Raw genomic sequence first — 25,503 nt, 5'->3', positions numbered from 1 at the left:
AAAGTGAAAAAGGTCCTGAACTAACATCCCTCCTGAGATTTCTCTAGCTAGTAACAGTCAGACTTCGCTAAATCCCTGCAAAACTGTTTTCTGTAAGAGAGAGGTTTAACCTGGTTTGTGTATTGGATCTTGTAATATCACTGAGCAGAACTGCATTTTTAAAAAGAAATCTTTCTTACAATTTTAGACTTACTTTAGCAAAATAGATAAGAACAGACAAACTGTCAAAGATGGGGGGGGGATAACAAGAAAGAGAGAGAGAACTGTAGTAGAATTTTAATATAAACACTAAGCCTAGTCCTGACTGAGTGTAGATGAGAAAATTATACCACCACCCCACCCCTGCAAAAAAAAATAAAAAAAAATCCTGGGATCAGCAGGTCAACCGGTCCTGTCTTTACTTTATAGTTTATAGCTAGGAAACTTAGTTATCTACTGACTATTCTTATCCCACTCTGTCTCACAAAACCCAGTGATGTGTTACATCATGCACAATTATTACAGTGATTTCCATTCTTCCTTTTTTGATTTAAGTGGTTGATCTAGCACATCAGCTTTTTCTAATTCTTGTCTTTATGTACCTTCTTTTGTTAAAAATGTTATTTTATTGGATTGATCCTCCATGCTCTTCCCACCAATGCAACTGTAATTCCAGGCTTGTCACACCCTAGAGGCTAGATTGTGATTTAAAGCTGTAGCTTACTAATGAGCTGGAGGGGACCCTGTGAGCCCCTTGTTAACATAATTGGCCTTTGGAGACCATAAAGGAGAATCTCAGCTTTCATTTGTTGTAAGAGTTCCTAGCCATTGTCCTTGCACAGAGCTTGAAAACATAAAGCAATGTAAGCTGGTGAAAACCAATTGCTAGGGTTGGAAGGAAAACCAGCTGGGCTACATTTCAGCAATAGGAGGTAGTTATATTTGGGCTGTACTCCAGGAAGTGATTTTGCTATCCCTTCCCAAATCCTTAGGTTGGCCCTGTTCATGGAGGTGTGATAGTGGAGGACAAGAACTGGTTTCAGGTAGTGTGTGTGACTGGGTGGTTGAGCCTTTAAGAGGAGCCAAGTCCAGCTCTCACCTGTGCCTGGTTTCCTCCGAGATCACATAATTGTAGGCAACAGCAAAGCCCCCTAGGGAGGCGAAGCAGGATATAATAGGTCCTGGTTTTCACTGTAAAGAGTGACCTGGAAGTGTTTGGGAATCTTACCACTAGACAAGCTGCAGGGGAACAGCAGTAGCTGTTAGCCCTCTCCAAGCTAATGTCTGGGAAGGGATTTCCTGTAACCTAGGGGAAGAATTTGTGAGCACCAGTTCTCAGAGCAAAAAGTCACCTAGACCCTAGTGAGAAGAGACAGTGGAGAGCTAAGAGGCAGCCTATAGAACTAGGAACAGATAGACAGAATCAGTCCTGAGGTGGCATGGATGAGAGAGGTTTCCTGTATGGATCTTAGGATATATTTCATGTGTTCATGAGACTATTAACCAGACCCCAGGGGAAGAGGCTCTGTTCTGGAACCAGGGCCGGCTCCAGGCACCAGCCCACCAAGCTTGTGCTTGGGGCGGCACCTGGAAGGGGGCAGCGCAGTGCGGTGCTCCGGCTCCGGGGAGAACGGGGCCCCGGGCGGGCTCGCCGCCCTCCCCCCGGCGCTCTGGCCGCCGGGGAGAGCGGAGCCCCGGCCGGGCACTCCGCCCTCCTCCCAGGGCTCCGGCTGCCCTCCGCCCCGGCCGGCACCCTCTCCCCAGCCTCCGGGGAGAGCGGAGCCCCTGGCCGGGCACTCCGCCCTCCTCCCAGGGCTCCGGCCGCCCCCCCGCGCCCTCCCCTGCCGCGCGGGGGTGGCCGGAGGCTTTTTTGCCTGGGGCGGCAAAAAAGCCAGAGCCGGCCCTGTCTGGAACGTCCTCCCATCCCTCTCCCGAGAAGTGGTGCAATCCTACCCAGAAAGGGTAGCAACCCCCTCACAACAGTGAGTGCAAACAATTGTTTATCAACCTTGCCCCAAAATGCTAAAGCCAGTGTCGCTTCCCTAAAGGCTTGACTTGAGTGGCCTGCTACTCACTTGGGCAGCTACTGCAGTGGCCATGGCAGCTGCTCCAAGGCAACGGCCCTCCTACATCACCTACCAGCACTCCTAAGAGTACGTGGGGAAAGCCCGGTGCAGTACCTGCCCTCAACTGGCTGCTTCAGCGGGAGGGGTAGATGAACAGGCTAAGGTGCTGCTGTGCTGAGTGGGAGTCCTGCAGCTGCTTTATCCTGCCTCCGTCCTGCCAGTGCCTGTACGCCCGGCCTCAGCCTGGAGCTTGAGGAGCCACTACTGTGAGGAAGCCTGGAGCCCCACTCCCCTAACTCAACTCCTGCCCCCAACAACCAGGGGACCCCAATTCACCACCAGCTGGGGGGACACTGCCAGCAGTTAGGGGAGGCTTGCCTGCCTCAAGAATCAAAAGGGACCCTTTTCCTAATGGACCACCCAGCCCCACCATTGGAGACCTGCTGCCCACCTGACCATCCACCCCACAACCTCAGACCATAGTGTGCCCTGCTGTGAGGAACAGCTGCCAGGTAGGGGGGAAACACAGAAGAACTGCTTTGTGGTGCAGTTACTATGGTGGGCTGAGAGGGGTCAGGTGGAAAGATGGATACACTGGGGGGGGGGGATGTCATCCACATAACCAGCTGAGATGGGAAATATCGGCGGGAACTCCTTGTTAAAATGTTGGCAGCTGCCACAGCCTGCAGGGGAATGATATGTGAAGGGGCTACATCATAGGCACCGACTCCGTGAGTGCTCCAGGGCTGGAGCATTCATGGAAAAAAAAGTTGGGTGCTGAGCACCCACCAGCAGACCCCCTCCCAGCACCTTCCCCTCCCTCCCAGCACCTTCCGCGTATCAGCTGTTCCGTGGTGTGCAGAAGGCACTGGGGGGAGAAGGGAGAGGACTGAGAGTGGGGTGTGCTTGGGGGAGGGGGCAGAATGGGGCAGGAAGAGGCAGAGTGGGGGTGGGGCCTTGGGAGAAGGAGTGGAGTAGGGGCAGGGTGGAGCTGGGGAGAGCACCCCCTGGCACATTAGAAAGTTGGCGCGTATGGGATCCATTGCAAAAGGAGCCGCCAAGAGAAATAGTCTTAGGACACCTGAGGTGAACATCACAGCACAGCAACTCCATCAGCATGGGCAAGGGTGCAGCACATTTTATGACATGAGTAACTGTGGCACACTTAGGGAATAATAAATATATAAATATCTAGCTCTTAGATATCACTTCTCATCAGTAGATCTCAAAGTGCCTCACAAAGGAGCTAACCCATTTTACATATGGGGAAACTGAGGCACAGAAAGGGAAATGACTTGTGCAAAGTCACCCAAGAGGCCAGGGGCAGAGCCAGGAATTGAGCCCAGATCTCCTGCACCCTAGTTCAGTGCTCTATCCATTAGGAAGCACTGCCCCTCTAATCATTACGAGGATTTCATTCAGACCCAATTATTGCAGTGGCTTACCTCTTCTCTTGCACCGGATATCCTTCATATCAGGAGACCACTTGAGGCTGGGCTCACACAGAATGAGAGATGACCCTTCCAAGTGCATGCCATCTGGACAGGACAGAGTCACCTTCTCTCCAATCTCATATGAAGGTTTCCATGGCGCTCCTCTCATATCCTCCGCCAGGACAGGTAAGACACAAGCTGTTTCTAAGGAATGAAGACAGCAAAAGGAATGTGACACTGTAATTTGTTCAGAAAGTGGTCACACATTTCTTGTCCTGTCTGAAATTATTTGAGTCTATTGCCCATCTTTAGAGCAAACTGTATGAAAACTCAGCTCTTATTCCTCTAGAAAGACATCAATTGTGTTAGTACAGAATATTAACCTATTTGTTAAACATTTGCTGTGTGCTTGGGGCTGTACCAGAGACAAAGACAATGTAAACCCTGGGGGCTGGGAATCTAGTCTGCACTGGGATCTCCCAGGATAAACTGCACTGGTATAAACCAGTGGCGGATTAATAATTTTGCTTCCCCTAGGCCAGGAAATAATTGCTGCCCTGGCCCAGCCCCGACTCCGCCCTTTCCCCGCCCCCATTCCAACCCCCTCCCCAAAGTCCCTGCCCCAACTCTGCCTCCTCCCTTCCCCTATTGGATCCCTTCCCCAAATCTCCGCCCGCGGTTAACCGTCCTGGTTAACGTTGTTACATTGCTGATCAATTAGGGAATGCTCGTTTAAAGTTGTGCAATGCTCCCTTCTAAGTCGTTTGGTAGCCACCTGCTTTGTCTACTGCTTGCAGGAAGAGCAGCCTGTTGCAGCTAGCTGGTGGGGGCTTGGAACCAGGGTGGACTGGCAGCCCCCATATCAGCTCCCTGCTTCCCTAAGTTCCCTGTGCAGCAGCTGCCTGCAGTTCATCTGTCCCTCCCCCCATTGCCATGTGCTGCTCCTGCCCTCTGCCTTGGAGCTGCTCCCCAAGACCCAGCTTGCTGTGCAGGGGGAGGGAAGAAAGGGGGGGGCTAATGTCAGGGTGTCTCCCCCTCCCCCCCTGCTCCTGCACCCCGCTTACCCCATCTTCCATAGAGCAAGGGGGACACACCAGGGCTCAGGACAGAGGGAGCTTGCAGCAGCTGTAGTCTCAGCAAGCTGATCTAATTAACAAGGCAGTGTACTTAAAGGGGAAATGCGCATCTCTCTCTCACACACATACTCCCTCCATTCCTACTGCCTTGTAGAGTGAGAGAGTTAACCCTTGAGGGCTCAGCCAATTGCTAGTTCATCATTTAGCAGTAGTGGAAATATCCCACCCTCTGACTCCTCCACCTCAACCAAACTTCACAATCATCATCACTGTGTACCAGTATTAAATTGTTTGTTTAAATCTTATACTCTGTGTGTGTGTGTGTGTGTGTGTATATATATATATATAAAAATAATTAGTCCTTTTATCTGGTGGGGAAAAAAAATTCCCTGGAACCTAACCCCCTTATTTACATTCATTCTTATGGGGAAATTGGATTCGCTTAACATTGTTTCGCTTAAATTCGCATTTTTCAGGAACATAACTACAACGTTAAGTGAGGAGTTACTGTATATCAGCTAATAATAGTAATTCTTGGTCATAGGCTCAGGGCTAAGTTGATCACCAAATGTGAGTCTCTCAGAAATGAATTCACCATCCACTCCAAGTTGTATTAGCTAGGACCCTGGAGAGTTTTCGTTTCCTAAGGAGAATTGAGCAGGGATTATTCAATATATTAGGCGGGTATATCTCAATCAACTTTCTGCTGCAGCAGGAGAAGAGTATGGAGCACCTCAATCCTATATACATTGAATAGCATTGCAATTATTTTACCTAAAATTAAAATCACCTGACCCCCTCTGACTTCAGGAGGGTCAGGAGGAAATTTACCCCTGCAGTTTACCTTTGGCCTGTTGCATTGTGAGTTTTCTGGTTCAATTTTTGCCTTCCTTACAACTAGACCAGATGGACCAGTTGTCCATTCTATTATAGCAATTTCTATATTCAAAGAAAGAAAAAGCAATTTAAGTCTGATTCTAGTTGAGAATTGGAAGACTGCAGCTGTCTACATCCCCCCTCTGCCCTTTCCTCTATTTTTGAAAAATAGATGTGGGGAAAAGTTTCACTGGGATTCAAAAGTCAACTTTCAATTGTACTTTGCAGTGAAAATCAATTTAAACATACTCTTGCATTGCATATCCCCAATGAGCCACTTTAAACCTTCCCCGCATTTAGCAACAGGATCACCAACAAGAGAATAACCATCTCTGCAGGCGTAAACAACACTTTTCCCGACAGGATATGAGGAATCGGCATTCTGAAAGGAAATAAATAGGAGAAGCGTTGAATGTGAAACAAAAAGTGTGTAATAACCACTAAAAATATCAAACTTTTTTTTGGTTCCTAAGAAATCTGACAGAATTAACTGAGCAAATACAATTACATGGTTTGTAGGATTTTACCTTTATCTTCTGAGATAAACTAATACATGCAGGGTGATAACCATTGACTGGGAAAACAAATGGCAAAATACATGTTAGGGTCCAATCCCTCAAGCCTTATTCATTTAGGTAGACCCAGTGGAGTAAGGGTTTTCAGGGTCAGGCCATTAGATTTTAGATTTTTTTTTTAACTGTTTCCTAGTTCATTTGAGGGAAGGATGTTTCTTGCACATTTCTCCAAAACCTACAGTATTGCTATAAGTGTTAGTTATTTCTCATAGCAACCAAAAGGGTGCTAGGCACCTCACAGTATGGATAAGACATAATCTCTGGTACAAGGAATTTACAAGCTCTCTTGTTACTCCCTTGTTAAATCACGTCTGAGATTAGGCCCAATCCTGCTGCTGCAGGCAGTTGGACCCCTATGCGTGTGTGGAGTCCTGGTGGGGACAAAAAGAGTGTATTCCAGTAGTTAGGGCACTTGACTTGGAGTCAGGAGAGCTGGGTTCTATTCCTAGTTCTTCCGCCAATTTGCTGTGTAATGCTGGGCAGCTCACTTCACTTCTCTGTGCCTCTTTCCCATCCTGCCCTTTGTCTATTTTAAATGTTAAGCTCTTTGAGGCATGGATTCTCTTACTATGTGTTTGTACAGTGCCTAGCACAACAGGGGCCCTGATCTCTGTTGGAGACTCTGGGCATCGCGGGTAATAAAAATAGGAGTAAAAGGGGAGAGGGGAGAGTTACAAGTAAGTAAAATAAGTCTTGGCTAACTTCTTGTAAACTTTATCCAGGAGGAACATGCTAAAGAGATTTTCATACAGCATCATATTAAATTGATCAAGACTAATACAGAGTTGTAGGCGAATTGCTATGAGTATATTAACTGCAGCTCCAGTACTGCAGCTCGAAACAGATCATAGATTAAGTAATAAAGAGAACTTTTTTATAACCTACTTGAACAAATCCATTTTGTAAGAGTGGGGGAGGTGAGCAGAATTCTGTGGGGATTATGGACACATCAAAGCAGTGTGGTTCAATCAAACTGTAAAGCAAAAATTTTAAGATTGTGATTATTTTTACTAAATGTAAGAGGGTTTTTAGACATTCTTTCTTCTAAAACACTGCCCTTCTCAGAGAAGCCCCTTTTCAGGGCCAGTCTGCATTCCTTTAAGCCATGATCAAACTAAACTCATTTATCATGTGTTTTTGAGAAAGCATGTGAAGACTAGAGTGAAGTTAAGCTCATAGGCTTCACCCTTTTTTCCAGATCCACTTCACATCTAGGTCAGAGCTCCTGAATTTCATTTTGTTTCAGGCTTGAACAAACACAAAAACTTGATGCTTTGGTTTAGCTAAAGCCACTGAATTGCTGTGACAGTCCAACAAATTATAAGTCGTTTTGAGTCAAAATCATAAATTGCCCCAGATCTCCCACTTTACATTCATGCTCAAGGTTTTTCCACTTACCGAAAATGTTGCAACTCCTCATCCTCACACTGTCTGCTTTCAGACTGTTCTCCAATGCAGGATATCCCACCACCACTAGGTGGTGGATTATTGCAGGTTCGACTCCTTGACTTCCTTCCTCCTGAGCAAGGACTCCAAGAGGACCAGCAACTCCACCTTCCATCAATGACTCCTGTGTAATGTTAGAGTGAGACTTTACATTATAGGAATATGTAGGAAATTCTATTGTCCTCTTAGTAGCTGCTGGTATCTTAAAAGCAGGAAAGAACAGTCAAAGCTAATGATGATCCCAAACCATTAGCTTGGAGCTGAATCTAAGATCTCACTATCATGGATCCTAGACTTTTCTTGCTTGTATTGCTTTTACACTGGTGTAATTCTGTGGATTCATTGCTGATTTATACCAGAATGAGTAAATAGAAATGTAGCACCATACTACAACTGGACAAAAAAAATGAATGTGTTCCTGTTTTACAAGATGTGAAATGGACCCATTTTTCATTTTTGTTAATTTACTCCAAAAATGTTATTGAACGCTGCATAGCAAAAACAATAATTGTGAAACTCAGTTTGTCAGGGGAAGACCAGCATAATATTAGTCACTGGTGCTCTTTGAATCCAAACTTTTATTCAAGTTTAGATTAGTTCAAATAAACCCATGCAATCCAATACTGATCTCTATGCTCTTATACCCTCCCTGCACATATACTCCTCTCACAAATCTTATCCCTCGTTGCATCACCACTAGAACAGTCGTTCCCTTTTCTCTACTCATCAGTGGTATTTCACGTATCGCAGGACACAAGTAATGTAGAAGCCTAGGATATTGGCAAATTTGGAAAAAAAAAAAAGCAGTTTTCTCTAGTGGACTGAGTACTATACTTTGAGTCATGAGTTCTAATCCTGACTTTGTAATTAACCTTGGACAAGTCAACTTTCAAGCTAGATGCCTAAAGTAAGGCACTTAAATAATCAGAGGGGCACATGACACAAACTCTACTTTTTTCAATAGTACTTACGGGTGCTGGATACCTCTGAAAACTGGGCAATAGTTTAGGTGCTTAAATGTGCACTTAAGTGTCTAAGTTTGATTACCTTCCCCAGACCTGAAGAAGAGCTCTGTGAAGCTCAAAAGCTTGTCTCTCTCACCAACAGAAGTTAGTCCCATAAAAGCTATCACCTCACCTACCTTGTGTCTCTCATATGCTCGGACAGACACTGCTACAACAACATGGTAATCAATGTGGTTAGGCACCCAAGTTTGAAAATTCTGGCCTTGATCTTTTTGCATCTCAGTTTTTCTATTTGTAAAATGGGGATAACAGAATCAGAGAAGCAAGAGATGGAAAAAATCTATTAATCCATCTAGTCCATTTGCTTGCCAATGCAGGACTGCTCTCACTGTTACTAGTAATTGTCAACAATACTTAAAGAAAATACTTGGAAAATGTAAAGTGCTGTATACAAATATTAAGCAGAGACACATAGTCTAACAGAGAGGAATATTCCCCATACTCATTTAACCTCTGCCCCCTGGCAACCTGATGTCCTCAAAAATCCACTTGACTTTTAGAGGTTGCTGGTGCCCAATATCAGCTGCACATTCAACCTACACAATAGCACTGATCGTATCATTGCAAGCAGAAAAGTATGCTTTAAACTTTTGAAATCTCAAACAAATGCGTACCTACCTGGTTGATCTTGAACAAGAGTTCCGAGTTCACAAGCTGCTCCAAACGTATAAGGTTTGCAGAAACAGAGGCACTGAGTTTCTACTATGGCAGGTTCGCCACCATTTTGACATGGTCGACATTTGCAGGGATCATTCTCACTCAGATACTCCTCAATGGCTAGTTTCAGGTAATGCCTTTTAACTGAGGCACAGGACACTTCCTTTACCAGCTCGTACAATGGTGTTAGCTAAATGCAATAAACAGATATGTCTTAAATTTAAAAACTACATATTTTAAGGGTGTCACAGTTTAATAACACATTGGTCATGTAAGATATTTGGAGATGTATATTGTGTGGACAATTTTGCAAAGAGGGAAAACTCTTCATCTGTCGTTAGTAGGAAAAATCAAGTAAGGCTTCATCTACACTCAAAACCAACTTTGTGTGACATTTGTTAAAGTCACTTGCAGCTCAGCAGTATTCAACACAGTTCAGCCATGGCTTTGTGGATTGGGGCTAAATAATGCCATGACATGTTCAAAAACTATGCACTAGCGAAGTTTCTATGTGAGCTTCCCCGGTCCAAGAAGTTGTATATTTTAAACAATTATAAGGTCAGTTTCATTCTATAACGATTAAGAAGATAAAAAATAATACTTTTTGCTGCTATAGCCCTTCCACAAAATCCCACACTTCCAGACTCACATTAAATCCCAAACTCATTGACAGAATTGATCCTTTTCATTTGACACTGTGCTCCAATATTTGGGCCCTGAGATCTAAGCAGATGGACCCCTGTGCTTATGCAAAGCAGTAGTGAAATTATTGGGGCTCTGCACAGGGGCAGTATCTACTTGTACAAAATTCTTGTACAAAAATGCTCTATAGTGTACAAAATTCAATGCAGGATCAGAGCCTTGATTTTTGTAAAAGTGCCAGTCATTACTGTCCATTTCTCAAACAGTCTGCTTTGACTGTGCACATTTTTCTTATTTTAATTTTTCAAAAACAATCTGGATACAAAACTATTGCCATTTACAACTGGTGCTGATTAACCCCTATAGCTTAATCATGTCCCCACTTCAGATAAACCCACCTCTCAGGGCTGTTTTAGGAAAATAGTACCAAGTCTTACCTTTTGTTTAATTACTCTGGGATAGTATTTCACTGATCGAGCCCAGAAGGAATATCTTTCACTATTTCCAGCAGGATTATTCAAATCTAGATAAGCAAGGCCAGCAACAGCCGCTGGATTTCCTCCCTCTACATAGGGATCACCTCTAATCTGATTCTGACTGACTCCTACACATTCAGGGGTGAGAAATACAGAAGATCAGTATTGATATGTTTTCATGTAGCAATAGAAATAACACAAATACCTGTGCGAGCAATTAAAGGGCACATCAGTAGAGAATTTAAGTAATATAGCACAAGTATCCTAGAATGGTAATAGCGGGCCAAATCCTGAAATGGTGTTTCCCAACCGTGGGAGGACCTGACTAGGGCAGAAGTGCAGATAGGGAAAGCAGCATGGCTCTGGAATCATTCCAACTCCTTACAGCAGAAATGCTGTTTTGCGTAAAGAAGGTGCGCATCTTTTAGAAACCCACCTTTATCCCCTACTTCTGCAGTGGCTCTTAATGCAAATAGCCACTGGAGCAGCTCACCAGCCCAAGCTTTGTGTGTCTGTTTTGTAACACACAGCTCAGCTCTGCAAGTGTGTGTCTATTGCTCCATAGAACCACCCATGGATGCTCCTCACCCTGAGCTGCAGGTGGCCTCCTGGTGAGGAAAGGAGCACATAACAAGTGAAAAACAAATAGAAACCAGACAAGAGTGAATTAGAGGAGTAGGATGGAGAACTGGAGAGGGGAGAAGGGACAGAAAAAAAGTAGATGTATAGGCCTGGATCCACCAAGGGACTTAGCCATTGCAGTGCTAAAGATCACAACACCTAACTTTTAGGCACCTAGAAAATCACAGGAACAACATTGCAATTCACAAAGCCTGAGTTAGGTGCCCTGAACAATGCATGAGGAGAGACAGGCACCTAAGAATGCAATCCACAATGCCAGCATGCTAGGCAGGGAGCCTCCTAAGCCAGCCAATGGGAGATGCTGATAAGAGGGATGTGTGCTAAGCCCTGCCCTTGTCACAGAGGTAGGCATCTAAGTCCAGGCTGCAGGGAGGCACCTATCTCTGCCAGCAGTTCATGAACGGGACCCCCTCTCCTGGAGTCAGGTGACTTAGATGCCTAAGTCATTGTTTGTGAGAAACACTCCACACACCACTGGGCTAAAAGTTATAAGGTTAGCACCCCATCACCATTCCTCTTACTCCCCACCAGATTTTGAGTGGGACCCACTCTGGTGGGCAGCCTCGGAGCACGCCTACCAGATTGGATCCCACGGTGAGATAGGCACTTCTCCGCCTACCTTCCCCTACTTTGTGAATCACTATGGGGCAACAGATAGATGTCCAGATGCCTAGAGTAAGGCAGTAGTGCACCCAGAGACACCTATGGAACTGTTACTGTAGAAATTTAGTGCCAAGTGAATTAAGCACCTACAGAACTAGGTGGCAGCCAAACAGAAGGTTTGTTGATCACACTGGTGCATACACCTGGGACTTAGTCTTCTAAGTACTTTTCTGGATCTGAGCCATTGCAACTGTGAATAAGTATGGCTCAAGGGATGTGGAAGAGAGGCTATCCACAAATCTACCACAAGGTGGGCGCTAATCATGTCAGGCTGGGAATAGTTGTCATAAAATCATAGATATGTAGGGCTGGAAGGGACCTTGAGAAAACATCTAGTCCATCCCCCTGCACTGAAGCAAGGCCATCCCAACAGGTGTTTGTCCAACCTGCTCTTAAACACTTCCAATGACAAGGCTTCCACACCCTCCCTTGGAAACCTATTCCAGAGCTTAACTGCCCTTATAGTTAGAATTTTTTCCTAATATCTAACCTAAATCTCCCTTGCTGGAGATAAAGCCAATTACTTCTTGTCCTAGCTTCAGTCCTCTTTATAACAGCCCTTAACATATTTGAAGACTGTTATCAGGTGCCCCCTGGCCCCATCTTCTTTTCTCAAGACTAAATAAACCTGGGGTTTTTTAATCTGTCCTCACAGGTCGGATTTTCTAAACCTTTATCATTTTTGTTGCTTTCCTCTGGCCTCTCTCCAATTTGTCCACATCTTTCCTAAAGTATGGCACCCAAAACTGGACACAGTTCTCCAGATGAGGACTCATCAGTGCCAAGTAGAGAGGGTAAATTACCCCCCATGTCTTACATACAAAACTCCTGTTAATACACCCCAGAATGATATTAGCCTTTTTCACAACTGCATCACATTGTTGGCTTATTTTCAATTTGTGATCCACTAGAACCCCAGATCCTTTTCAGCTACTGCCTAGCCAATTATTCCCCATTTTGTATTTGTGCATTTGATTTTTCCTTCCAAGTGTAGTAGCTGGCACTTGGCTTTATTGAATTTCATCTTGTTGATTTTAGACCAATTCTCTAATTTGTCAAGATCATGTTGAATTCTCATCCTGTCCTTCAAAGTGCTTGTGAACCTTCTTAGTTTGGTGTCATCCACAAATTTTATAAGCATACCCTCCATTCTGTTACAAGACATTAATGAAAATATTAACTAGTACAGGACCCACGACTACCCCTGCGGGATCCCAGTAGATAAGTCTCCCCAGTTTGACATGAACCATTGACATCTCCACTTTGAGTATGGTCTTTCAACCAGTTTTGCACCCATCTTATAGTAATGTAATCTAGACCATATGTGAACGTCCTGTGGGACTGTGTCAAAAGCCTTACTAAAATCGAGTTATATCACATCTACTGCTTCTCCCCTATCCAATAGGTCAGTAACCGTGTCAAAGAAGGAAATTGGGTTGGGGGTATGATTTGTTCTTGACAAATCCATGGTGGCTATTACCCTATTATCCTGCCCTGAGAGATGCTGAGCACTTGCCATTCCTACTGAAGCTCAGCACCTGCCAGGATTGGCCTAGTGACCAAACGGATGAAAGGGACTGCTTTGCATTTGTTTTTTCTGCTCATTCCACCAACTTACACAATATTTTGACAATTGTGATACCTTTTCCCAGCTCCTCAAATGTTAACCCACTTATATCTGAAATCTCGATTATGTCACCAGACATGCATCATTTACAATGAAAACTCAGTCCCTCTTATCTGAAACCTGTTTATGCAAATATATTCCCTCTAATTCCATTCAGATAGTCAGGGTTCCACTACATCCAAAAAGCCCTTCTGTTTTATTGATCTCCCCAGGTAACCAGTTCTGACATATCCCGCAGACTGCAGTGCAAGAAATCTCTGTGCCGTGGAATCATTTACCTGAAGAGAATTTTAACAGCTCATCCAGTTTTGAGCAGGTAGTCTTTTTCTTTTTTACGATGAGTAAGTTCCAACCTGATGATGTACATTTGTACATGTCTGTAATACTCAAACCTGGAAAGAAATAGATCCGGTCACCTTCACAGTAGGCTGAAAATTAATTTCTGCTTTTGGATTCATATGTGAGGCTCCCATTGACTGAGGGCCCACTTTAGGAATAGAACAACTGCAACATTTTCTTGAAGGAGGAGACAACTACAAAGCAGATCCCATGCTAAGGGTTACCAGTAACCAGTAGCTATCCCTAAGGATACTGGCAGAAAGCTGAACGATGTATTTGCCTGATATATTATTTCCTTTTTTCTGATTTATCCTTTTTCTCACCCCACCCCTGCCCTTCCAGCAATGGTTGTGTCTTTGAGTATCACCATATGTGCAGTTTTGCCCTTTGCTTTGTTTTTATTTTGTTCGGCCTTTGCTAGAGACGGACTTTAATCACACCTCATATCCAAACACCTCTGAACTTTGGGGCTGTTCAAAAGCCAAACCAGGATTGGGATCCAAATTTTTCAAATGGCTCTTTACATATATAATGCATGGAACCAAATGTATAATAGGCTGAACCCCAAATCCAAATCTCCCTGAACTTTGAATATTCAACACCCAGATCGGGATCTAAAGATAGCAGCTTGAGCCCACCTCTAGTTTATTATCAATAAGGAGAGTCTCTGGTGACTGACTGGTGAGAAAGCAGTCTCTTTATTTTTGTTTTATTTGCTAGCTGGGAGGATCTAGAGAGCAGTTTCTTCACTTGTTCATTCTCTTGGTTCATTGTAACAAATGCAGTACTCTACCTTCTGCTTTGATTTTTTCAGTATCCATATAAAAGAGAACTTTGTAATGTCCTCCCAGAGATCCAGAGTGCAGGAAGTGAGTACCAAAATGTTCAATTAATCTTCGGTATGCACTATATTCATAGACAGCAGGAAGGTTGGCAAGCTCTTTCCAGAATGGCTCCGTAAGAGTTAGAAATTCTGGGTTGTTATTAATGAATTGAGCAACTTCCACATCATTCTCAACAACCATGAAGTGGTTACTCTAAGAGGATGAAAATAAATCAGTCATACAGCTATTTAAAAATGGAATGGCTTCTGCCAATCAACTCCTCGGGATCCTGTACTTGCTAATGGATAATAGTTTCTACGAGTGTTCAGTATGTTACGCGTGCATTCTGATTCACTCCTGTCCTCAGGACTTATCATTTACGTATGGCTCTATGGCTCTTGTGATAGGGTGGTCTGTTTCTTTAACAGACTGGATTTTTGTTTTGTTTTGTTTTTCCCTTTGAAGTTCTGTTCTTCTTCCTGTAGTGGGGTTTTCTGTTTTGTGTGATAGGACCGTCTGAATGAATGTGATATGAATAGTGTGGGAGGTAGAGAAAATCACTTTTTTTTTTCCTTTTTAATGACTGCAAATTCTTTCTTCACTCTCCACCTCCCAAAAAAGCTTCAAAGGGACAAATAGGCAAATGCATATTCCTGTGTAAAAGTTAATGGTGGTTGCCAGGCATTAAGGTGCCTGGCAGAGCCTGATTAATGAGCCCGGCTGAAGACAAAGGAACTGCAGTTCAGCAAAAAAAGGGAAACTGAGGCACCAGAAAATTCTCTTTTCTTTGCACCCTGACTGGTCTGGAGCACCCTTTTCTTTATAAGTTCCCCACTCACTCTTGTCTTTGTGATAGCTTCTCAGACACATTCCCACAATAAATATGATCTTCTCAGCTTTTCTTCCAGTTAAAAAGTAAGCATTATTTTGAACTTATTTACTGTAAGTCTCAACATATGTAATCAGTGTACACATTTCAGTGTACTAACAACAGAAGGGTAGTTTCTGTCAGCTTGGTGGCAATTATATTATGAGCTAAAAACATATTAGCCTTCAGTGTCTGAGTTTATTTAGCCCAAGATACTAATATTACCATATAAACGGGAAGCACTCAAGTTATTGAATTAATACTTGTTTTTAGTTAACTCCAAATTATAGGCACATAGGAGACAAAGGTACTTTATAAAGGAGTAGGTAAAGCTCTCAGTAGAGTTCAATTCTGAAATACAATTTTTCTTGTGGGTAGGCAAAACAAATTTTAACCCCTCATTGTAGATTTTTTTTTTAAATTGCCTCTAAATGCTGAGGAATGTAATAAAAAAGGCAAAGAGAAAACAACATTTAAATGAACTGTTCAGAAGAAAATTATCAGCATAGAGAATATTATTCAGTTATTAACCAGTCTTTCTTTCCTTATTGCAAAAGCAGCCAATAAATCAAATGAATAGATAATAAGCAATTACTATGGCAACAAATAAACTAACATAACCCAGACCAGTGACCTCTTTGTATAGATCTTTGGGGGATTATGTTTGTTTTGTCTAAATTGCACCAAAAGTACCAGGATAAAACAAAAAAAAGGTCATGGAGATGTTCAAATTATAAAACAGCATTGAAGGAAGGAAGACTTTAATCATTCATGGGAAATTCTAAGTCAAAAAGACAGTTTATACATACCTTTTTGCTGCTTTTCTCCTGTGTCTTTTGTGAATTGTGATGGCCACTGTTTGATCGTACATTGTGCACTGTGTGTTTCATATAAGACCAGCTACTGTTGTAAAACTCATAGCTAAAATCATTCTGAATTTTCACCTAGAAAAAAGGAAAATGCAGTTCTTTATGAATGGCTGTTAGAAGCACATGCACTTCCTGGCATAGAGAGACTAGGAAGATTTCTTTGGGTTGAATACATTCTAGATGGTGTATGAATACAGGATAAAGCAAATATCTTTACACAAACATGGCAGTAGTATGGCAGTGGATTTAAGGACTGACCCTGTTCCCACTGATGCCAATGGGAGCAGGATCAAGCCCATTAATGATATGACAGTGAACAAAGCATTCCTCTGAAAGGGATGTAATATATCTCTGCAAATGTCCTAAGAAGCATATGCATGCTATACTTCTAAAGAATGAGCAGGTGCATTAGCTGCTCAAGTTCAGAGAAAACCAAGTGAGGACAGACCCCTGCGCTCTGTAAAGATCTGGCCCTGAGAGATGAAGACTATGTCTACCACACTTTGGCCCTCATCTTGCAAACATGTATGCACATGCTTAACTTTAAGCCATTATTTGGTTATAATCTTCTCTCTGAAGCCCTCAATGAGTTGAACACATTCCATGGGCACGCAATGCTTCTATTGAAATAAAGGGCGCACAGGATCAAGACCTTGATCTAAGCAATAACATTCAGGGGTCTGTTCCTTTCTTCTAGTGATAAATCCTCCACTTTACATCTATTAAAACTACTAAACATATATACAATTTTCTGGGAAGAGATAAACTTAACTCTAAGTAGATCCATGAGCTAGAGTCTCACCTGGTGTAACTTGGCATAACTCCATAGACTGACAGAGCTATGCCGAATTTCACCAGCTGAGAATCTGGCATGTGGTCTCCAACACTGCTTTTTTGCTGTTGGCAATCCTGTTCCTTAAATGCATGGGCTGTTCAGGAGACAGTTACCCAGCTCTGTTCAGCTCAATGGTGTTGGCTGCTCCTCTCTCTGGATTTAATCTTGTGAGAGATGCTGAGTATTGACTTTCCCAGGGCCAGATTTCCAATTAGGTACAGTAGGCAGGTGCCTAGGGATGCCAGCATTCTAGGGGCACCTTACCACTCTAAAACTGTGTGCAACATGAAGGTCAGCTATAGGCCGGGGGGCACTGAAGATGCTGTGCCTAGGGGCGCATAAGGCGAAAATCCAGCCCTGAATTTCCCCTTGGAGACTGGCCAGGTGAAGGAGCCACCATCTAATTGAACCAGCAAACCAGACAGCTGGGGCTGGCTGAGTGCATGTCTGCCACTCTTTCCAGGAAGCTTGCCACCCTCATGAAACCTTTCATGTTTCGCATTATTCTCCCAGGTCTAAATATGACTCTAAAAACAAGGCTATAGTAAAGCAAACATACTTGGAATGTGTAGGCAAGAAGGCTTTCACTCAGTCGGTAGTATTCTCTCTGATCACCACTAAACACCTTTCTGCACTGACCACCAAAACTTTTAGTATGAATCACTCTCCCCCTAGTTTCACCAGAAATGGCATCAAAGCTGCAAGAGAGAAAATACAAAAGATAGCTTCAGGCAGCAGAGTCACTGAGATGAATGCATGGTTGACAGGATGTTAAAACTACAAAAAGCTGTTGTAATTGAATAGCGTTACATCTGCATATAACAATCAAAAATAGACTTAGGGCCTGTGTAGTCAGCAAATTAGTGCACAGCAAGCCGGAGAGGTGCACTAGCTGCCTATGCAGACACTGCTACCGTGCGCTAAAAGTTCCATAGTGAGCACTGATGTACTAATGTTTGAAATGGGAGTATGCCAAAGTGTACAACGGAATTTTTAGTGCACTGCAGCAGGGTCCACATGGCGAGTTAGCATGTGGCAAACTAATGCCCTGTTGATTTACACCCTGGCTTGCCATGTGCTAACTCACCATGTAGACAAGCCATTACATAAGAAAATAGGACACTATATTATAGACTCCTAGGTGGGCATAAAAGTGCCGCACATACATACTAGAGTAGGGAAAGTAAAATGCCATTCTTAATTGTGTCAGCAATGAGTACATATTTCACACCTGCTAACTCCAATACATTTGTATCTATGGCAACTACTTATGTTTAGCTATCTCCGCAAAATGCCCAATCCATTACAAACTTCACTCCTCTTTATCACATCTGAGCTAAGATCATTCTCAAGGCGATAGGGCTACATTAAACAAGTTAAAGATAATCATTTTGTTATGCTAATACTTCTGACATGTAGCTGAGGTCATTAAAGAGTATAGATCCACAATGCTATTGCATAGAAAAAAGCAACTGCTATTACTATGCCTTTAGAAACCTGACTATTACCTATCCTGGTTATAGACAACTAGTTTGCAACATTTCATTTCAAATTAAAGACGTGTTTAAGTTGCAGAAGTGCAACTGTTTCAAATCATTGTTCAAAATCAAAAGGCCAGTTTCATAGTTATACTCTGGCTGCCTTAAGATGGTTCTGTGAAGCAAGACAGCTATAAACCCAGTTAAAACAGGTTCCTAGCTGCTTTGTATTGGTGGAGCCAGAGCACAGCAGCCAGATCATAGCAGTGAATCTTGTCCAAAAATTATACCTATATTGAGATCTTAGGCCTGATTCTCCACCACCATGCACCTTCCTTAATCATCACACTTATACAAAGTCATTGTAAAATGCTACCATTTTGATTTGGGTGCATTGTATGCATTGTATATACACAGTACACAGGTGTCAATGACTACTCAAAGTGTAAGTCAGGGAAGAACTAGGCTCTTTTAGTATAAAATTTCAGCTTATAGGGCCAAATTCTGCAATCATATCTCTGTTTGCAACTCCCTTTGAAGTCAATGGAAGTTATATGTGTGTATCTGAGGAGAAAATTTCACACCCATAATGAAAACATATGGCAAAGTCCTTCAATCATCTGTTTACTCTATCTAAATTGGCAGACTAGAGCAAGAAAGAGGTTGTAATGTGCTATACACTGTACATGTGTATTGCTGCCTTCTGTTAGGTAGAATGCCTGCTCATAAACAATTGTTATAGATTATGGTACACTTTAATGAATGCCCTCTAGAGAGACTGTAAGCTCTAATTCTATTCTAGCTAAAGGAGACTTTTCTTTAGTGCTGCCGTTTGTCCAGCACCTAGCACAATGGGGTCCTGGTCCATGACTGTGACTCCTAGGCACTACGGTTAACACAAATAATAAAATAGTAAAAATAATAGTCTTGAGATCGGGAGCTGATCCCTCTGTTGCATGTGAGCAGGTTAACTGGAGGCCAAGATGTTTGTCTCTATCTAGTCACAGATTTGTTGTAAAATGCTACAAAAATACAACTAGCACAGATATTGCTGTAACACATAAGATGAGATCTCAAGAGAAGCTTACCCAGCTCCTGTAAGTTCTGAATTAGGAGGCATTTTATTAATGTCACAAGCTGGTCTGCTCTCTTCACACTGATCCTCATCAGCACCGTCTTCCTCACAATCCTGGTCTCCATTGCACACCAGAGATTTACTAATGCATTGACCTAAAACCAAAACAAAAAAAATCTCAGGGCAAAGGGGAAACATGTTTGTCCATCTGGATACACAGCAGCTAAAATTAAAGCATGTTAATTAGCCGATTTAATCCCACATTCTCATTTTGTGCAGTTCTAATTAAAAACAAGCTTTAAGAAAAATTATGGAAACTCAAGAAAAAACTTGGACTCGGGGGCCTGACTCTGTGACCGATATATCTCTGGAAGACCAAGGTTCAAATCCTGTTTTTGGCAATAGTCAAAAAGCAACACTATGTCTCTAAAAAATGACACTTTAATTGAACAGAGGGCATTTCAGAGCATGTTTTAAACATATAGCTAGGTTTGCTGGAGCGTATACACTAGAATGCAACCTTTAATTACGTGCTCATATATTGCGCCTGATTCTTCTCTGGTTTAGACCAGTTTTACTTCATTGTAACACCACTGATGGCAGCTGAGTTACACCTGATTTACACTGGTGTAAGAGATGGGAGAATTGGGCTCATCATTTCCACACAACCCCTAACTCATTCAGTGTGCTGATTGGCCAGTCAGCAGTGGTTGTGAACTATGCAATTATAACACAGAAAATCCATCATTCCATTTATTCTGGTGTAACAGAGCAAAACTGGGCCCTCAGTGTGCAGGCTGAACAGTGGGCATACAGGAGTGCTGGTGTCATAATAGTATGTGATCATGTAAAATAATATAGTGGGGCAGGGGAGATGCATGGGGGGATTGACGGGTGAAGGGTCACATGCTCCTCCCCAATTGCCTGGGATGGGGCAAGGACCCTGCAGCATCCAGGGGTCAGAGCTTGAGGGTGGAATGTGATGAGTTCTATGCTACTAATGACTTCCCTCCTTGGTGCAGGGAGTTTGTTTATAAACAGAGGCAGGGTGCTTAAGATAACAAAAGGCTTGTCATTAAATTAAATTAAGGATCATTAGATGAGCCTGAAAGCATTCCCAGGCACTCCAGTTAAAAGACAGGAAACACAGGGTAGGAATAAATAGTCCATTTTCAGAATGGAGAGAAGTAAATAGAGGTGTCCCCAGGGGTCTGTACTGGTATGAGATCAGTGCTGTTCAACATATTCATAAATGATCTGCAAAAGGGGGTAAACAGTGAGGTGCCAAAGTTTGCAGATGATACAAAATTACTCAAGATAGTTAAGTCAAAAACAGACTGCAAAGAGTTACAAAGGGATCTCACAAAATTGGTTGACTTGGCAATAGGGTTGCCAACTTTCTAATCGCACAAAACTGAAAACTCTAGCCCCCCGCCTTCCCCGAGGCCCTGCCCTCCACTCACCACATTCCCCGCTCCCTCAGTGGCTCTCTCTCCCACACCCTCACTCACTTTCACTGGGCTGGGGCAGGGGATTGGGGTGCAAGAGGGGGTGAGGGCTCTAACTGGGAGTGTGGGTTCTGGGATGGGGCCAGAAATGAGGGGTTCAGGGTGAGGGAAGGGACTCCAGGCTGGGGCAGGGGTTGGGGTGCAGGGGGAGTGAGGGCTCCATCTGGGGGTGCAGGCTCTGGAGTGGGGCTGGAGATGAGGGTTTGGGGTGCAGGAGGGGGCTTCTGGTTACCTCCGGCAGCTCCCGGTCAGCGGCGCAGTGGGGCGGGGGGGGAGGGGCGATAAGGCAGGCTCTGCACGCTGCTCTTGCCCACAGGCACCATCTCCGCAGCTCCCATTGGCCGCAGTTCCTGGCCAGTGGGAGTGCGGAGCCAGTGCTCAGGGCAGTGCACAGAGACCTGTGCCCCCTTCCCCCCCGCAGGAACCAGGCCTGCTGGCCGCTTCCAGGGTGCAGCATGGAGCCAGGACATGTAGGAAGTAGCCTGCCTTAACTCTGCAGCACCGCTGACCAGACTTTTAACAGCGCGGTCGGTGGTGCTGACCGGAGCCGCCCGGGTCCGTTTTCAACCAGGTGTTCCAGTTGAAAACCGAACACCTGGTCACCCTATTTGGCAAGAAAATGGCAGATGAAATTCAATGTTAAATGCAAAGTAATGCACATGGCAAAATATAAACCCAACTATATATACAAAATGATGGTGCCTAAATTAGCTGTTACCCATCAAGAAAAAGATCTTGGACTCATTTTCAGTACTCTGGAAGCACTATATTTCCAGAGTACTGCAAATGTATAAGAAACCTTCTCACTGTGCCTGTATCATCCTGTACTCATTCTCCAGCTTCAGAAGACTTAACAATTATCTCCAGTCATCAGTGGGACAGATGCAACTGAATAATGCAGCTGTCCTTAATGTGCAGGTTATGGGGGGGTGGCCATTTGCCCCCCCCTTTAGATGGTGCCCCCTTTTGTGTCCCTCCAACGTGTCAGTGGGGTAAGGCATATATGCACAGAGGGACCACAGCAAGGCTATATAGTGGGTTAATAAGGCTGTGTCTGATCTTTGGCCTGTGAATTTCTTTCCTGTAAACACTGGAGCTTTCATCCTTTGATTTTATTTAACCTATGATACTGTGATTGTCTGATGAACAGGAAGCACCTTTACATAATCATCTTCATAACTTTAAGTATCAGAAAGTTATGAAAAATAAACTAAAATAAAGTACCTGAAAAGCACCTGAACCTATCACCACAGCCCTCCTCTGTTGGGCATCCTCTCGTAGGAACACATTGTCGTGTTTCAAAGGCACTCCCAACACATGGGTTTCCCCCATACTGGCCATAAACTGCTATTGTCCGTCTGCGAATCTGAATGCAAATCAATAGAAACCTTTAGAAAGTGTAAACCTAAAGCAGAAATATTAGACTGCTTTCATGACAGCACAACAAATCCTTTGCTGTAATTAATTGAAATGTTTATTTACGTTTCCTGAAAACAAAGACACTACTCCTCATGTTACTACAAACTAACAACATATCAATAAAAAATGGTTTTACAGAAAGGACTCTACTCTTCTTAGCCCTAGTAGACTAATCAATCCAATTGCTCTGTTCTAAAACCTAGGCGCTAACTGCAGCTAGTATGAGCCAGTTGAAAATACTGTCAAGTATCAGAGGGGTAGCCATGTTAGTCTGAATCTGTAAAAAGCAACAGAGGGTCCTGTGGCACCTTTAAGACTAACAGAAGTATTGGAGCATAAGCTTTCGTGGGTGAATGCCCACTTCATCAGTCACAATACTGTACTCTCTTTGCATTTTATCAACATTTTTAATGGTGTTAGTCACTCTTGGAACTGACCTGCCAGAACTAAAACAGCCATCGATCCCAAGAGGAAGCAGGTAGTGCAAAGGAATGTGACAAAAACTAAAGTTAGACAAACTGGGGGTTTTTTTGCATCTCAAAACAAATTCAGGTTCATGTCAAGTCTTGAGAGAAAGTGCACACTGACCCTTTTTTAATCTGAACCCATCCATCCACCTATCCCTAATTAATGACTTATCAAAGGAAGCAATAAGGAATCTAAAAATCAAAAATATCTCTCACCTGAGTGAAAGTGCCAACATAGAAAACTTTCAGCTTGTTTCTACTGATTCCTGTTAGGAATGGAATGGAGCAGTTGGGTCATCCAATAAAAACTAATAGAAATCAATAGATATCAGCTGAAGAATTATAACAGAGTTTACTGGAATTTCCACTAGGACATTTTTTGTAACTATCACCAAAACGAAAACTGCTGAGTCAGTTATGCTTATGATTATTATCTTCCTTCCTAACATCAATGTCCTTTCATTCTGCACTGTCAGCTCTTAGAATATCGCATCCTTGCAGAGACAAATCATATCCTTTAGGCTTTTGATCCTCTTACAGATATAACACTACCATAATTATTATAAAAATGCATCTTAAGGAAAGCAAAAGGAAAAAAGCATTAATAGCATTATACCTGAGTTTTAGTGCAGCCATCACATTCAGACCAAGGGCCATAAGGATTCCAGTGGCAATTGACCGGAGAGGAAGGACTGCCTCAATATTATTTTTTGCATTATTAAAAAAACAGAAACAAATTATAAGGAATTGCAATGTCTCCATTCATAAGCATTAGAGCCAAGTTTTCAGACACAGCTAAATGAATGTTGATTAAAAATATGGGGCCTGATTGGGCTCCTACTGAAACCAATGGGATTCACTCATCCTGCCACAGAAGAATAAAACTGCCTCCCAATCCTTCTGTCTAACCACTAGACAGACAGGAGAAACTATCCCTGAGGAGGCACACGCTCAGTCCTGAATGCTCGCATAGACCATCTCAACACTATACACTGGGATACAGATTGTGTTAGCAGCACACAGCCCTGTGTCACGGGGATCGTGGGGAGGCCAGATTGCAGTGGGAGCTCCCTGTGGAATTCACAGGCTCAGCCAGAATTCCCAGGAAGTGCACAATTCCCAGGAAGTGCTCCCCCTGGAGCTTGCCAGCTCTTTCAGTGTGTTCAGAAGGGAGGGAGGCAGTGGCCCGCCTCTCACCGCACTTCCCCCCTGCCACTGGAGTGGTTGGTGGCACTGACAGTGCTGATGGGGAAAGTGGCTCCACTCTCACCGGGCACAAGCTGAGACATTCCTTTAACCCTCTCCCCACGTTGTGGACCAGTCACGTCTATGTAAGCATTTATATATACGTATATTAAACAATTCATAGTCATTCTTTAGCACACACAGTTCCAAATAAATACTCACCTGGAAAAAACTGGAAAGAAACCTGTAACTTCTACCAGAAGGAAAAACTCAAATACCTGATCAAGAAGGAGGGAAAACATTAGTTAATTTTCGGTTTGTTTTGCTTTTTCTTTTGCGTGCGTTTTGCCAACTTTGGGACCTGGTTGGCAGCCCTTACTCAGCCAAACTCCAATGCAAATAAATAATAATGGCACTGCTAATAATGATGTGAAATCTGAACACTCATCAGATTAGCCACCCAAACCGCTTTTTCTTGTTTGTCTACTTTATTGCAGTTTTATCCCATTACATTTCTCAGCCAAGGATCTTCCTTTTTAAATTAATAATTCATCTTATTCATTTCACTGGTAGAAATTAGCTAAGTGATTGTCTTACCTTCATGTTAGGAGAAACACTCAGATATCCAGCAACTACCAGGGAAGAAATGTGCCTCCTTTGGGACTAGGAGGCAAGTCAGCAGCAGGAGGAGTCTGTCTGTCTCTTCTGGAGTCTCTCTGCCTTGCTGTTTTGCTTCTCTTTCACAGAAAGACTGAGCAATACAGAGGAATTTTAATCTTTAACCCATTTAATCACCTCCTGGGACACAAACAGCCTGTTCTTGTAGCTGCTCAATATCTTAAAGACAGAATAATATACATATAAATCAAGGCTTGGCTATGCTAACTAGGGCTGGCATGAAACTATGGGAAGGACTCACTGAAAGAAAACTTAGTTTCTCTCCCTTTTTTCTATGGTGCAATGTCTTTCACTGTTCAGAGACCACAAGCCAGTTCTGACCTCAGTTACACAAATTCAGAGTCACTTCACTCTCTTCAGTGGATGGAGTTACTCTGTTTTACATCTGTATGACTGAGTTTAGATTCTGGCCACAAATCCTTAGTACACACGTCTGCAGTGGTGATGTGCAGTAGCAAGCCTAATCTCCACACATCAGTTTCTATCATGAAAAATCAGGTCAGGGGCCAAGTATTCAAGGTCTGGATGCATGTTTTGTTCTCAATCTTTCAATTGCCCCTGTTGCCCCACAGAGCCTCACTGGGGGGAGGGATAGCTCAGTCGTTTGAGCGTTGGTCTGCTAAACCCAGGGTTGTGAGTTCAATCCTTGAAGGGACCATTTGGGGATTTAGTGTGGGATTGGCCCTGCTTTGAGCAGGGGATTGGACTAGATGACCTCCTGAGGTCCCTTCTAACCCTGATATTCTATGATTTCAATGGAGCTCCATGCAGGGGT

At 43.3% G+C, this 25,503-nt stretch overlaps 1 protein-coding gene across 2 annotated transcripts in view; it reads right to left on the bottom strand.

Annotated features, from left to right (window-relative positions):
* C7 (complement C7) overlaps positions 1-24,874 on the bottom strand; it is a 35,224-nt gene extending 10,350 nt beyond the window's left edge. The window contains exons 1-15 of one of the 2 annotated variants that reach the window (XM_034774111.1): positions 24,648-24,874; positions 24,273-24,328; positions 23,482-23,557; positions 22,204-22,345; positions 19,485-19,626; positions 17,478-17,616; positions 16,024-16,158; positions 14,316-14,559; positions 13,462-13,575; positions 10,213-10,379; positions 9,095-9,323; positions 7,404-7,575; positions 6,891-6,978; positions 5,680-5,812; positions 3,491-3,682 (exon numbers count right to left, since the gene is read on the bottom strand). In XM_034774111.1, the coding sequence (XP_034630002.1) occupies positions 3,491-3,682; positions 5,680-5,812; positions 6,891-6,978; positions 7,404-7,575; positions 9,095-9,323; positions 10,213-10,379; positions 13,462-13,575; positions 14,316-14,559; positions 16,024-16,158; positions 17,478-17,616; positions 19,485-19,626; positions 22,204-22,345; positions 23,482-23,557; positions 24,273-24,328; positions 24,648-24,653 (2,035 nt within the window). In that variant the 5' untranslated portion in view covers positions 24,654-24,874. Of the gene's footprint in view, positions 1-3,490; positions 3,683-5,679; positions 5,813-6,890; positions 6,979-7,403; positions 7,576-9,094; positions 9,324-10,212; positions 10,380-13,461; positions 13,576-14,315; positions 14,560-16,023; positions 16,159-17,477; positions 17,617-19,484; positions 19,627-22,203; positions 22,346-23,081; positions 23,132-23,481; positions 23,558-24,272; positions 24,329-24,647 lie in introns of those variants that run through there. The other variant, XM_034774112.1, reaches the window with a different exon arrangement.
* Between the last annotated feature and the right edge of the window lie 629 nt (positions 24,875-25,503).

This window comes from Trachemys scripta, chromosome 6 (genome assembly GCF_013100865.1).
Source record: "Trachemys scripta elegans isolate TJP31775 chromosome 6, CAS_Tse_1.0, whole genome shotgun sequence".
Classification (NCBI taxonomy): Eukaryota; Metazoa; Chordata; order Testudines; family Emydidae; genus Trachemys; species Trachemys scripta.
The sequence above is the reverse complement of the archived record's forward strand: the minus strand, read 5'-3'. Positions and strand labels throughout refer to the sequence as shown.